The 13,569-nt window shown below is 43.6% G+C and overlaps 1 protein-coding gene across 1 annotated transcript in view; it reads left to right on the top strand.

The window, feature by feature from the left end:
• Nucleotides 1–3,630: 3,630 nt before the first annotated feature.
• DARS1 (aspartyl-tRNA synthetase 1) overlaps nucleotides 3,631–13,569 on the top strand; it is a 74,489-nt gene continuing 64,550 nt past the window's right edge. Inside the window, exons 1-2 of the mRNA XM_075001548.1 lie at nucleotides 3,631–3,804; nucleotides 5,289–5,346. Of these exons, the coding sequence (XP_074857649.1) occupies nucleotides 3,739–3,804; nucleotides 5,289–5,346 (124 nt within the window). The 5' untranslated portion in view covers nucleotides 3,631–3,738. The remainder of the gene's footprint in view (nucleotides 3,805–5,288; nucleotides 5,347–13,569) is intronic.

Here is a 13,569-nt window from a genome sequence, read left to right on the forward strand (position 1 = left end):
GCACACTTCTGAATCACTACAGCTCCAGCCACCATGGTGAGCTCAGGGAGCTGCTAAATGCCAGAAGTCTTCCCCTCAGCGTAATCCCCAGGACCAGACTGGGAATTGTTGAGGTGGCTGCTGCGGGGCCTCCTTAATCATGGGACCTGGGGCAGCTGCCCCAAACAGGCCTATGGAGGGCATGGCTCTGGTGGCTTGAACTGTGGGGAAAAGCACATTAGGTGGATATTTATTATAACTGGATCAGCAATAAAATATTTAATTCTTCCCTTTAAATTCCCACCTTTTGGATTTAGAGTTACTATGCTGTTTCATAGGACAAGTCACCTAAAGCTGTTGCTTCAAGCTGTTCGCAAACTGAGGCAAACACTGCATCAGTTTGCATTTGGAAGGTTCAGTCACAAAAAGTTTTTTTTAAAATGAAAAAGCCATTCTGTAGCAAAGCGAGTAGTAAGGAAATTCCAGGGAGCAATGAACATTTCCAATATAGCAGCAAATGCACCTTTCATTGACTGGTGAGGCACAAGATTTGCATTTGCTATCCTTAAGTGCAGCAGTAAGTAGGAAAGAGAAACCTGACACCTTTTAAAATCCTGAAAAATTTTGGCGCTCTTATATTACCTATAAAATTTAACACAAGCAGTGCTTCTTTTCGTGCCAGTACTGAGTACCACCACCTCAGCAGCCCCAGCCGGCTATTGCCCGGGGGGTGGGAAGGGGCGGGAAGCCAGCTGAATACCAGCTTTTTTTCCGTCCCCCCACAAAAAAGGCACTGAACACAACTATCACCATGTTATCTAGTTACCTAAACTTACGAAGCTCATTTAATAAATTATTTTGCTAGTCTTTAAAGTGCTACTTGACTGCTTTTTTTTTTTACTTTCTTCTGTGTGCTAGAGTGGTATCACAAAACACTTTCAAACCACATTTTAGAAGCTAGGCAGGTAAGGTAACTTCTTTTATTAGACCAACTTCTGCCAGTGAGAGACAAGCTTTTAAGCTTATGTAGAGCTCTTCTTCAGGTTTTAGAATGTGTGGTAACTGCTTATGCTAAACAATGTATTTGTATTTATCTATGGCACAGAATACCTTTCCCAGACATGAAGAACTATCAGGGCTACTGACTGTGAGGGAATCAGGGAAGGGGCAACAGGAGCAGTTGCCCCAGGCTATAGTAATTTAAACGGGCCCAGAGTTGTGGGCCCTTTAAATTGCTGATGGAGCCCAGGGTTCCCTCTAATTTTTGCCATCCATGAGTAGAATAATTTTTTTATTAACACCAAGGCATACGGGGATGTGCACCACAACTAGAAACTTATGCTGCCAGCAGTGGATGCTGCAGGCACTCTGCTTATCAGCTGGGTAACACTCGAATCTCTCCCGGACCACCCAAGCACTCAGCTTACAGAGAACAATGCTGGATCCCATCCTGTATCACTGAAGGCTGGCGGGCTGGCCCTAGCACCGCCTCTTCCATCTGAGGCCTGCCTTTCTAGGGGCCCTGGAGCCAAGCCACGTTCCTCATTGCCAAGCAAAGTCAGTCACCAGCACTGAAGACTACAGCACAGTTTAAAAGTGTCTCCAAAACTGTGTTCCATACTACACTGGTGTTCTGCACAATATGAGTAGGTGTTCCATGAAAAAAATATGATGCTAGCGATAATTTTCCTTTTAAAATATTAAATATAAAATTATGTGTGTAAATACTAAGGTATGTGAACAGTTTTTAGATTGTAAGTATATTAGTATTTACAATGCATTAATAATAGTATAGTTATTATCTGACTCATGATGAAACAATCAGAGTCAATTTGGATTGTTTCTGAATTTGAGAAAAATCACATGATGTTGCATCTGATAATGTGGATCCAACTCTTCAGCATCATTCCTAATATTAAGCAGATCTGAGATCAAAAGATGCAAAAACACTCATCCCATTAAAAAAACATACTGTCAACTGTTCCTTATTTTTATTTTCCAGTAGTTTTCTCTAAAAAATAACAAATTTATAAAAACACAAAATTTAAAAATATTTTTCCATACCTATTGCTTTGCATTTTTCCCCTTTTTTGAACAATATTGTCTTTTCTACTTTTGCACAAAAGAATGAAACTAACTGCCTTTCTTTTGGATGTTATATTGAGGTTGTATCTTGGGTTTGTACTTAATTTGTATACTTAATTATAAGGTTGCTAATCATTCTCCTTTCAGAAGGACATCAATTGTCCATTCAGATACTTTTTTCTTTTTATTTTTTGTTCTCGGTAAAATAGAAGACATCTAAAAAACCCTAAGTCTTTTAAATCAACTTTTGAGCATTATTGCATGGCTATTTTTCAGTATGAAATCTCCCCCACCTCACGAACTAGCATGTGTATGTTCTGCTGAAATATTCCAAGCCCAAAAGTGTTCTGTGGACAAACTAATTTCAGAAATGCTGATTTAAAAGCTTGCCTCTTTCACCAACAGAAACTGATCCACTAAAATAGTAAGAGTTTAGTCTGTCTTCTATCAAAACAAAAAAGCAGTCATGTAGCACTTTAAAGACTAACAAAATTATTAATTAGGTGATCGAAAGCTCATCAACTAACTATTTTGTTAGTCTTTAAAGTGCTACATGACTGCTTTTTTGTTTTGATCCAGTAAAATATATCACCTTACCCACCTTATCTGTCTAATATTCTGGAATCAACTAGGCTACAGCAAAAGTGATTACAGTCTGATTTTTGTCCATTTTGCTGATGCCTTCTAAAGGCATGATGCAAATCAGGGGTGGAATGATTTAGCTTGTAGCTTTAGTCTGTAGCTGCTCCAGGCCATCACTGAGGGTGCTAGAAAGAGAACTCAACTGCAGGACCTGAGATTGATTTTATTAGAAAATCGTACAGTTGGTGGGTGCAAGCCCACCCTCTGCTAAAGGCCCCTCCCCTCGCCTTGCAAAGGGGAACCGCTGGACCCCGGTTCCAAGTAATGAAAACAGGCTCAGGGGACACGTCAAACGTGCAAAACGAGTGAACCAGAGGGGAACACCCAGCAGACAGCCCTGGACTGTCCCACCGTTCCTGGAATCTGACTTGGGAGGAACCTGAGCTGGGAGGGCGAGAGGCTGGACCACAGCCAGCACAGCCCACTACACGGCAGGGCAAGCAGTGCGGAACACCAGCTTAAAAGGGAATTTCCAGTGGCTACGTTAGGCCTAACAAAGGTCTTGCTAATGCTGACTCCGGAGTTCACCGCTCCCGCCAAAAGGGAGGGGAGAGAAGAGCAGCCAGAGCCAGGGCACTACACAGCAGGGCGCTGATAACTGCAGCAGACGGACGCACCTGGGTTCACCTCACTGTGGGCGGGCCACCGCCCAGGTACCTGCCTGCGCTAAGGGCAGAGAGTTTGGCCGCCTAGAGCCAGGCCGTCCGTGGGGAGCCCAGGCTGGCGGTTGGGAGCTGTTGACAACGGCGGGGGCTACTCCAGGCTCTCAAAGGGCGGGAAGGAGCCTCAGCGAGACGACGGTGATATTGTCAGGGGAAGTTGGCGCGAGGAAAAAGAAACTAAACACAAAGCCACGAGCTGCACCCTTCTCGCGAGACGGATGTTCTCGCGTTGCTGGGGGCTGCTCTCGCGAGTGTTGTGTCCCCGGAAGCCGTAGCCACGCGGCAGAGCTGAGCTGCGATAGCTGGGGTTTTGCACATCCTGTACGGGAGCCGCCAAGGGACAGAAACTACTGCTGCAAGAGCCGGCCAGATGCCCAGCGCCGCCCGCAAGAGCGAGGAGAGCGACCGAGCGGGCACGGAGCCGCCGGCGGCCGATGTGGGTCCGGGCGGTGTGAGGGAGAACAGTGGGGGCGAGGGAAAGGCTGGTCCGCTCGCCCCTGGTGGGGTTCTAGGGCTGCCGTGAGAGATGGGCGACTGCCCAATGCGCTGCGCAGGAAGGCCGCCTCGGGCTGCTGGCAGGAGAGGAGTCCTGGGATCGTGCCCAACGGGGGAGGAGAAGCACCTGTCGCTAAAGGCCTCGCTAGGACCGATGGGAGGAGGCAGCTTCCCCACCACGGGAGATAGCTTAGTGTTTGCGTCCCAGTGGGTTCCCTCAGGAGTGGGCCTGTTTCAGGGACTCTCCCACTCCTCCTCCTTGCTCTTGTGTGGAAATTCCTGTCCTTATACGGCCCCTCTCAGTCTAGCGCCTGAGCTCCCAGCAAGCTAGTTTTTTTTAAATCCTCTGGGGAGTTGTACTAAGGGTGTGTGCACTACCGTGGAGTAGTCACGTACCAAATCGACACCACTTTGTCACTGCACAAAAATATGAGTTTTGACCCTATCACTGATTCCTGGTGCCCTGGGAACCAGTTTTATGTCTGACACAATGAGGTCTTAGGCAGTCAAAGTGGGCAGTGGTAAACCAAACTCTTTTTGCATATTGAAAAAATAGCTTAGTAGTGCATGTTGGGCAAACATCAGTAAAGTGCCAAGTGAGCAAATCTGTTTGATTTTAACATATGAAAAATGAGCACTTCATAATTACTTCTGGATATAGGTGGCTTCACTAAAAACATTACAGAAGCTGGTGATGCTCTATTAGCTGCAAGTGAAAGCACACAACTGCCAAAAATATTCTGATAAAATAAGAAAAAATGCCAAATCTGTTCACTTCTTGGGTATGTACCTGAGTAAGGTGGTGAGCTTTACTTGGTTCATTGGAAGGCTGCAGGCTTGGGCTCCATTGGACTAAAAGAAAATGTATTCCATAATTGGAGTCTCTCTGGTGAAAACACCGATTGAACCTCTCTAGTCTGGCATGCTTGGGTCCTGACCAGTGCCAAACCAGAGAATTTATTGAGGTCAATTTTGTCTAGCAACATTACCAATGCTTCTGTTGCTTACTGGGCTTTCAGAATATATTTAGGGTAAATTAGAGCTAAATAATAGCACAGAACACTGAGAGCCTGGACTGTTGGCTGTAAATAAACTTTATAGGATCATGGGAAACTTGGCCTCACCATGATATGTGGATATCCAACTAACTAAAATCATGCTGACCACTGATAGTACCAGGCTGGAGAGCTTCAACCTGTACTCTGTTCCCATGCATCTAATCTGGTGACTATATTGTCAATGGTGCATCAGTTCATCTTCGTTGTCATATTAGCACATAGAGAAGCTTATGGAAAAAATGTTGTAATTATTTTGGATTTTCCTCTTTTTGTGGCATGAGCCAATTGACTATGTAATTATTTTTCCATGCTTTTGTATAAACTTATTTGACACACATTTTTGTTTGTCCCTTCCGTCACCTTTTAGGATTATGCTAAGGAAAGGTATGGCGTGTCACCACTGATACAATCACAAGAAAAAACAGGTCAGTTACAAAAACAAAACAAACTGCTGAAAAAAATTATAGTGTGTTGAGTACTGGTGATGCCAGTTTTTAACTAAACCACTTCTTTGCTGGGCTTTTTTCTATTACTTGTCTCTCTATCCCTGTCCATTTATCTTATTTCATCACAGGTATTAAAAAAATCATTTTAATTTTTACTTCAAAATTACTACTTCGGAATTTAAGTAAATGCTTTTAGAGTTTTTAAACATTTGTAAAGACTAGTAACAGAATATTAGACAATAATACATCACTCATGCTTGACCTACATTGAAAATGTAGGTCAGTGTACCTGCAGTGCTCAGAGGAACAGAAAAAAATCCAGCCCTGACTGACAAAACTATGCTGACCTAAACCTTGGTGTAGATGCAGCTAGGTATTTAACAATGCTTAGTTTAACTAGCTACTGTTGCTCAGGGATGTGGTGTTCCTACAGCAGTGGAAAAGCCTTTTGTGTTACTACAGGTTGCATCTGCATAACAAGGTTGTGATTGTATAGCTGTAATAACAGTTATGTTGTCCCTGTACTGTAGATATGTTCTAATTTATTAAAATGTTCATTCTTTAGCAGGGAAGGGTCCACAGAGCCTCACGCTGCCCCCCTTCAGCAAGTTAGGAGCACTAGAGATCTTTCAGTCAGTGAAGCAACCAAAACATCCCCTGAGCAACCTACAAGTTTTTGTCTTTGTCCCCCACAACAGGCTTGACTCTTTCTTGGGATTAAAATAAAATTGATAACATTGTGCATGGCATTCTGGAACTTATTTACTCAAATTTTCATTAGTGCAATACATCTGAGGATATGGAATATAATTTGTCCCTTGGTTTGGAGTAAGCACTCTGAGATACCATAGCGGCTGTCTGACTACCTAACATATATATATATATATTCATTCATAGCTGTCATCATACTACAGGAACATGTCACAAACATGAATGGATTTTTGTCCTCAACATCACATCTTATAGATTGGGTTCTGAAGTACTAAGTAACTTGCTCAAGGTCACACAAAGTCTGTGAGATAATGGGGCACTGCACCTAGCTCTTCTATCATCCAGCACTTTTCACACTGGACTATTTTTTGCTAATAGCTTCAGAAACAAGAAATTAAGTCTGGAGATAGTGAAATGAAACCAAAGGGAAAATTTGTCCCTTGTACGCTTCCTCCATAATGGAATGCCTACAGGGAGATCCCTGCCTCTTCTGCAATGAAGCCGTAACTTGGCAGTTGCTTTCTCTTAATGAAAGGGATTTTTGTGGGCTCCCCTCAGGGAAATTTGGAGCAAGCAAACAAATTAATGGAGGAAAAAGAACCTCAGGAGTAGCAGCAAGCAGTGTTTCCCTAAAATGGATCAACAGCTGCATTTATATTATGAGGTAGGAGGGTGGCTTCCAGCTGTGCCTGCATGTGCTAGCACCAGCTCTCATTTGAACTAGCAAAATAAAAATAGTGCTGTAGCTGCAGTAGCACAGGCTAAGTGTCCCATGTTCAAGCCTGCTAGAAACCTCTGAGTACGTACTAGGGTGGGCTAACCTGTGCTGCTGGTTACAGGCCAGAGTATCCAAAGAGTTGCTGCATATTCCTAGCAACAGCTGGTGATTGCAGCTGTGCAAAAACTACTCTGGGTCACAGAAGGGGAAGAAACTGATATGCCAAGATGCTCTAAAAAGAGGAGATACGTTTATGGGCCACCCTCAGACTTGATCCAACTGTCCATTGATCCACTGTTCATCTAAAGGTCCTTCATTCTTCAAGAATTGTCCAGACAGCTTTTCCACATATGCCCTTCTCCCAGGGAGTCCTGACTGCCCCAGCAAGCAGATCTGGTGTTTCAGAACTTTTGGGTTTGGGGATTTCCACTGCAATTGTGTCCGAAGAACCCCCACCCTGCTATTCATTTCAAACCTTCTGCCAAGCAGGTCTGTGGACCTCCTTGATAAGGCACCATACACTTCTTCCTTGCCTTTCAGGGAGGGTCTTGCTCCAAAGAAGTCAAACCCAAAGGAACCCCACCAAAAATGCTGTGAATAGAAAAATGCAGCAGTGATGGGAAATTCAATAGATTGCTTGTTTATTAACAGTCCCTTGGTTGTTAGAAAAAAGTTGCTATTAGGTAACAGTTGCCAGTAAACAGAAGGGGAGAGAATTGCTGAGATGTACTTTTCCTGGCTGAAGGTCCTGCGAAACTGTCTGAATAGGGAACTGCAACCTGCATGCCCAGACTCAGTGAAGAGGAGGGATGGTGGGTATGGCAGCTGGTGGGAGATGAGATGCTCGGGGCCTGTGGATTGGTACCTCTCTCTTTTTATGGATCTGGAGGAAGGCTATGGGCAGAGCAGCAGGGACATGGGGTACAATTCAGCTTCCCAGCTTACAGCCCCCCTCTTCCAGTATGCAGCACCTGGACTCCACCCATGGCTCCCCCATTAAGTGGGGATACAGGTGTCTTAGTTTCTGCTTCCCTGGGTTTAGCACAAGCAGGCGTGTCGTGTGTTCCAGGTTTTCTTTCACGGGCTGTAGCCATGCAGACTTGCTTGTATATTTGGGCCCTTCCACAAAAAGCTCTTGGTATCAAAGCATGGCATCACCAATGTCCAAATCTTATTATGATTAAAGTCAATAGGACAGAATAGGTTCCCAGAAAAATGTTGTTAAATGGAAGTTGTAAATATCAAGGTTACTATTCTGTGGCATCCACTGTATTATGCTGAACAGTGAATGCATATAATGACTGGATCTACCCTTGAGGTGTCCTCACAGGAACAGTGGGACAAAATAGATAAAGAAAATTAGGAAATGTCTTTCAGTGTTCTCAAAATTAGACAAGCATATAATTCAAAACAATAGAAGAAGAGGTGATCTGATCTGAGTGTGAAAGCCACTCAAAACCAAAGCAACTCTCAAAAGAAGCTCAGAAACTATAAGCACAAATCCAAGACTGAGGTAAATGTCACTTTCACATTTTTAATTAAAAATCATAGAATCATAGAAGAGTAGGACTGGAAGGGACCTCAAGAGGCCATCGAGTCCAGCCCCCTGCCCTCATGGCAGGACCAAGCACTTTCTAGACCATCCCTGAAAGCCATCTATCTAACCTCTTCTTAAATATCTCCAGTGATGGAGATTCTACCACCTCCCTTGGCAATTGGTTCCAGTGTTTGATCACCCTGACAGTTAGGAACTTTTTCCTAATGTCCAACCTGAACCTCCCCTGTTGCAATTTAAGTCCATTGCCTCTTGCTCTATCCTCAGAGGCAAGGAAGAACAAGTTCCCTCCCTCTGCCTTATGACACCCTTTTAAATACCTGAAAACTGCTATCATGTCCCCCCTCAATATTCTCTTTTCCAAACTAAACAAGCCCAATTCTTTCAGCCTTTCTTCATAGGTCATGTTCTCTAGACCTCTGATCATTCTCGTTGCTCTCCTCTGGACCCTCTCCAATTTCTCCACATCCTTCCTGAACTGCGGTGCCCAGAACTGGACACGATACTCCAGCTGAGGCCTAACCAGCGCAGAGTAGAGCGGGAGAATGACTTCTCGTGTCTTGTTCACAACACACCTGTTAACGCATCCAAGAATCACGTTTGCTTTTTTTGCAACAGCATCACACTGTTGACTCATATTTAGCTGTGGTCCACTATAACACCTAGATCCCCTTCTGCTGTACTCATTCCTAGGCAGTCCTTTCCCATTCTGTGTGTGTGACACTGATTGTTCCTTCCTCAGTGGAGCACTTTGCATTTGTCCTTATTAAACTTCATCCTGTTTACCTCAGCCCATTTCTCCAGTTTATCCAGATCCTTTTGAATTATGACCCTATCCTCCAAAGAAGTTGCAACCCCTCCCAGCTGGGTATCATCTGCAAACTTAATAAGTGTACTTTCTATGTCAATATCTAAATCATTAATGAAGATATTGAACAGAACCAGTCCTAAAACAGACCCCTGTGGAACCCCACTAGTTATACTTTTCCAGCAGGATTGAAAACCATTAATAACTACTCTCTGGGTACAGTTATCCAGCCAATTGTTCACCCACCTTATAGTAGCCCCATCTACGTTGTATTTGCGTAGTTTATTGATAAGTATATTATGTGAGACTGTGTCAAATGCTTTACTGAAGTCTAGGTATACCACATCCACCGCTTCTCCCTTATCCACAATGCTCGTTATTCTATCAAAGAAAGCTATTAGATTGGTTTGACATGATCTGTTTTTAACAAAACCATGCTGGCTGTTCCCTATCACCTTACCACCTTCCAAATGCTTGCAGATGATTTCCTTAATTACCTGCTCCATTATCTTTCCTGACACAGAAGTTAAGCTGACTGGCCTGTAGTTTCCCAGCTTATTCTTGTTCCCCTTTTTATAAATGGGTACTATATTTGCCCTTTTCCTGTCTTCTGGAATCTCTCCTGTCTCCCACGATTTTCCAAAAATGATTGCTAAAGGCTCAGATACCTCTTCTATCAGCTCCTTGAGGATTCTAGGATGCATTTCATCAGGCCCTGGTGATTTGCAGACATCTAATTTTTCTAAGTAAATTTTAATTTGTTCTTTTCTTATTTCAACTTCTAAACCTACCCCTTTTTCACTAGCATTCCCTGTGTCAGGCATTCCTTCAGATTTCTCAGTGAAGACCGAAACAAAGAAATCATTAAACATCTCTGCCATTTCCAAATTCCCTGTCACTGTTTCTCCCTCCTCACTGACCAACGGCCGTACCCTCTCCTTGGTCTTCCTCGTTACCAATGTATTTGTAACAAGCCTTCTTGTTTCCCTTTATCCTTGTAGCTAGCTTGAGCTCATTTTGTGCCTTAGCCTTTCTAATCTTGCTCCTGCATGCTCGTGTTGTTTGCCTATATTCGTCCTTTGTAATTTGTCCTAGTTTCCATTTCTTATACTATTGCTTTTTAATTTTGAGATCGTGCAAGATCTCATGGTTAAGCCAAGGAAGTCTTTTGGCATGTTTTCTATCTTTCCTACGCAGCGGGATAGCTTGCTTTTGGGCCCTTAATAATGTCCCTTTGAAAAACTGCCAACTCTCCTCAGCCATTTTTCCCCTCAGTTTAGCTTCCCATGGGACCTTACCTACCAGCTGTCTGAGTTTACCAAAATCTGCCTTCCTGAAATCCATTATCTCTATTGTACTGTTTTCCCTTCTACCCTTCCTTAGAATTGTGAACTCTATGATTTCATGATCACTTTCACCCAAGCAACCTTCCACTTTCAAATTCTCAATAATTTCCTCCCTATTTGTTAAAATTAAATCTAGAACAGCTTCCCCCCGGTAGCTTTTTCAACCTTTTGGAATAAAAAGTTGTCTGCAATGCAATCCAAGAATTTATTGGACAGTCTGTCCCCTGCTGTATTAATTTCCCAACATATACCTGGATAGTTGAAGTCCCCCATCACCACCAAATTGTGGGCCCTGGATGATTTTGTTAGCTGTTTAAAGAAAGCGTCATCCATCTCTTCCACCTGGCTAGGGGGCCTGTAGTAGACTCCTAGCAGGACCTCATCCTTGTTTTTTTACTCCTCTGAGTCTAACCCAGAGACTTTCAACCCGCCCATCTCCTACGTCCATTTCCACCTCTGTCCAAGTGTGTACATTTTTAATGTCCAAGGCAACATCTCCCTTCTTTCCCTGTCTGTCCTTCCTAAGCAGGCTGTACCCTTCAATACCAACATTCCAATCATGAGTATTATCCCACCAAGTTTCTGTGATGCCAACGATATCATAGTTGTATTCATGTATTAGTACTTCCAAATCTTCTTGTTTATTTCCCATACTTCTTGCATTTGCATATAGGCATCTCAGACATTGATTTGGTCTTGCCTCCCAGTTTTGCCCTGGCCCTTTTTTTACTCTCCCAGTGTAGCCCATACTCCCTCCCATTTCAAGTTCATCTCCCAGGTGTCCATGCTCTCCACTTACCTGCAGGTTTTGCTCCCCTGCCCCCGTCAAACCTAGTTTAAAGCCCTCCTCACTAGGTTAGCCAGCCTGTGTCCGAATATGGTCTTCCCTCTCCTCAAAAGGTGAATGCCATCTCTGCCTAGCAGTTCTTCCTGGAAAAGGATCCTGTGGTCAAAGAAACCAAAGCCTTCCTGGCAACACCATCTGCGCAACCAAGCATTCACCTCTAGGATACACCTGCCTGTGCAACTCAGGTCAAGGGAACTTCTTACCAAAAGACTTCACTGAAAGAAGAGTGGCTTTATTGCTTAAGGGAAATTGAGAATTTGGTTTAACCCTAACAGCATTAGCAATATCTACAGGCTTCACCTCAAGGTATTCTGCTTGGATTGACAGTCTTGGAGAAACTACTACTCAAGGGCTGTGTCTATGCTTACAAAAAAAACTTTGAAAGAGCCATGCTAATGGCCAAATTGAAGAATACTAATGAGGCCCTGAAATGAATATTCACCCCTCCATAAGCATGCTGCCGGCCGTGGCACTTCGGAAGTGCCATATTTCACTCACCCACAGCTCGTCTACACAGGAGTCTTTTTTGAAAAGCACTGTGGCACTTTGAAAGGATCTCACAAACATCAGCTGATTGTAATAAGGGGGTTTCGATGTTTGCAGTTCCTTTCGAAAAGGACCCCCATGTAGATCAGCTGCAGGTGAGCAAAATGCGGCACTTTCGAAGTGCTGTGGCCGGTGGCATACTAATGAGGCACTGAATATTCATTTCAGTGTCTCATTAATATTCTTCAGTATGGCCATTAGCTTGGCCATTTAGAAGTTTTTTTTATGTGTAGACGTAGCCAAGATGAGAGATCCCATAATTTAGGTGCTTCCTTCTGGGGTGGTTTATAGTAACTAGTTTTCTTTGAAATAGCAATCCTGAAATTTGACAAAAGGGAACTACTGTCTTTCCAGTTTGGTAGATTTTTTTGTTTGAGTCGTCTAGGTCAGTGTTTCTCAATTTTTTTAAATTCTTTTTTAATAAAGTACCCCTTTTTCAAAAAAAAAAAAAAATTAAGTAAATCCTGACTTCTCTCGTGTACCAATGGGTATGCATACCACTGGTTGAGAAACAGGATCCTAATGTAATTTGAGGTCTTCAAACAAATGCCATTCAGCCTTTCCAGATCACTGGACCCTTTTCAGCAATCAGATTGGTTTTTTCATACCACCAAATTACACCTCACTTAAAAACTACTTACTTACAAAAACACGCAAAAATATTACAGAAGACTACTACTGAAAGCCTGCCGACTTTTGACCGTCTTATTATCGAATAAATGAATTGGAATAGAAATATTGTACAGTAATCCCTCAAATGTGCAATTGCAAGTTAAACACAACTCAAAATACCACTCCCACCAGCCCTGGCTCAAAACACCCCCGGCCCCAGTTCAACAGCGCTCCATGCAGCCCTCGTTTGATACCCCACGCAGCCCCTGTTCAAACCCTCTTGAGCGGCCCGGACTCACCATTTGCCGCGCCTGGCTTTGGCTCCACTCCAACCCCCTGTGCACAGCTCTGGCTCATGCTCCCCCTCCCCCCCATAGGGCTGTGTGGCCCTGGCTCAACTCCAGCCCCGTCCCCTTGTAGCCCTAACCCACCCCAGGCTTAATCCTCTTGTCCACTTCCCATGGCCCCAGCCCACCGCCAGGCTTAACCCTCCCCGACTGTCCCCCCGCCAACCCTAGGACTTATATTTCAACGTTGCTCCAGGTGCTCCTGCTGCTTCCCTGCTGCAGAACGTGTTCTGCTGGGGGAAAAAAGCCAACTTCCAACTTAGGTGAAATTCGAGTTATGCAAGGATGTATGGGAACCCAACTCTCAGAATTTGAGGGACTACTGTACTTACAGTTCAGCATAAGGCATATGAAGCAGTAGAAACATGTAATTGTCTGAACTTTTAGATTGTACTGATTTTACTAGTGATTTTTTTACGTTGTAAAATTGTTGTAAAACTAGGCAAATATCTAGATATGTTGTCGTAACCCTTGGAAGACCTTGATGTATCCCCAAAGGTACATGTACCCCTGTTTGAGAAACGCTGCTCTAGGTATTTTCATTCTGTTGCTTTTTCTTCCTACAGGTCCTATTATTTGCAAAAAAACGACTAGCTCTTTATTATTTGGAGAAGCAGTGCTAATCACAGATCAACTGTGCTTGTATAGCTGACAGAATTTTAAGTGAGATGATGTTGGTGATACCCAGAACTATCTTAATGTAGTTACGTTG

This window comes from Carettochelys insculpta, chromosome 8 (assembly GCF_033958435.1).
Source record: "Carettochelys insculpta isolate YL-2023 chromosome 8, ASM3395843v1, whole genome shotgun sequence".
In the NCBI taxonomy this organism is placed as follows: Eukaryota; Metazoa; Chordata; order Testudines; family Carettochelyidae; genus Carettochelys; species Carettochelys insculpta.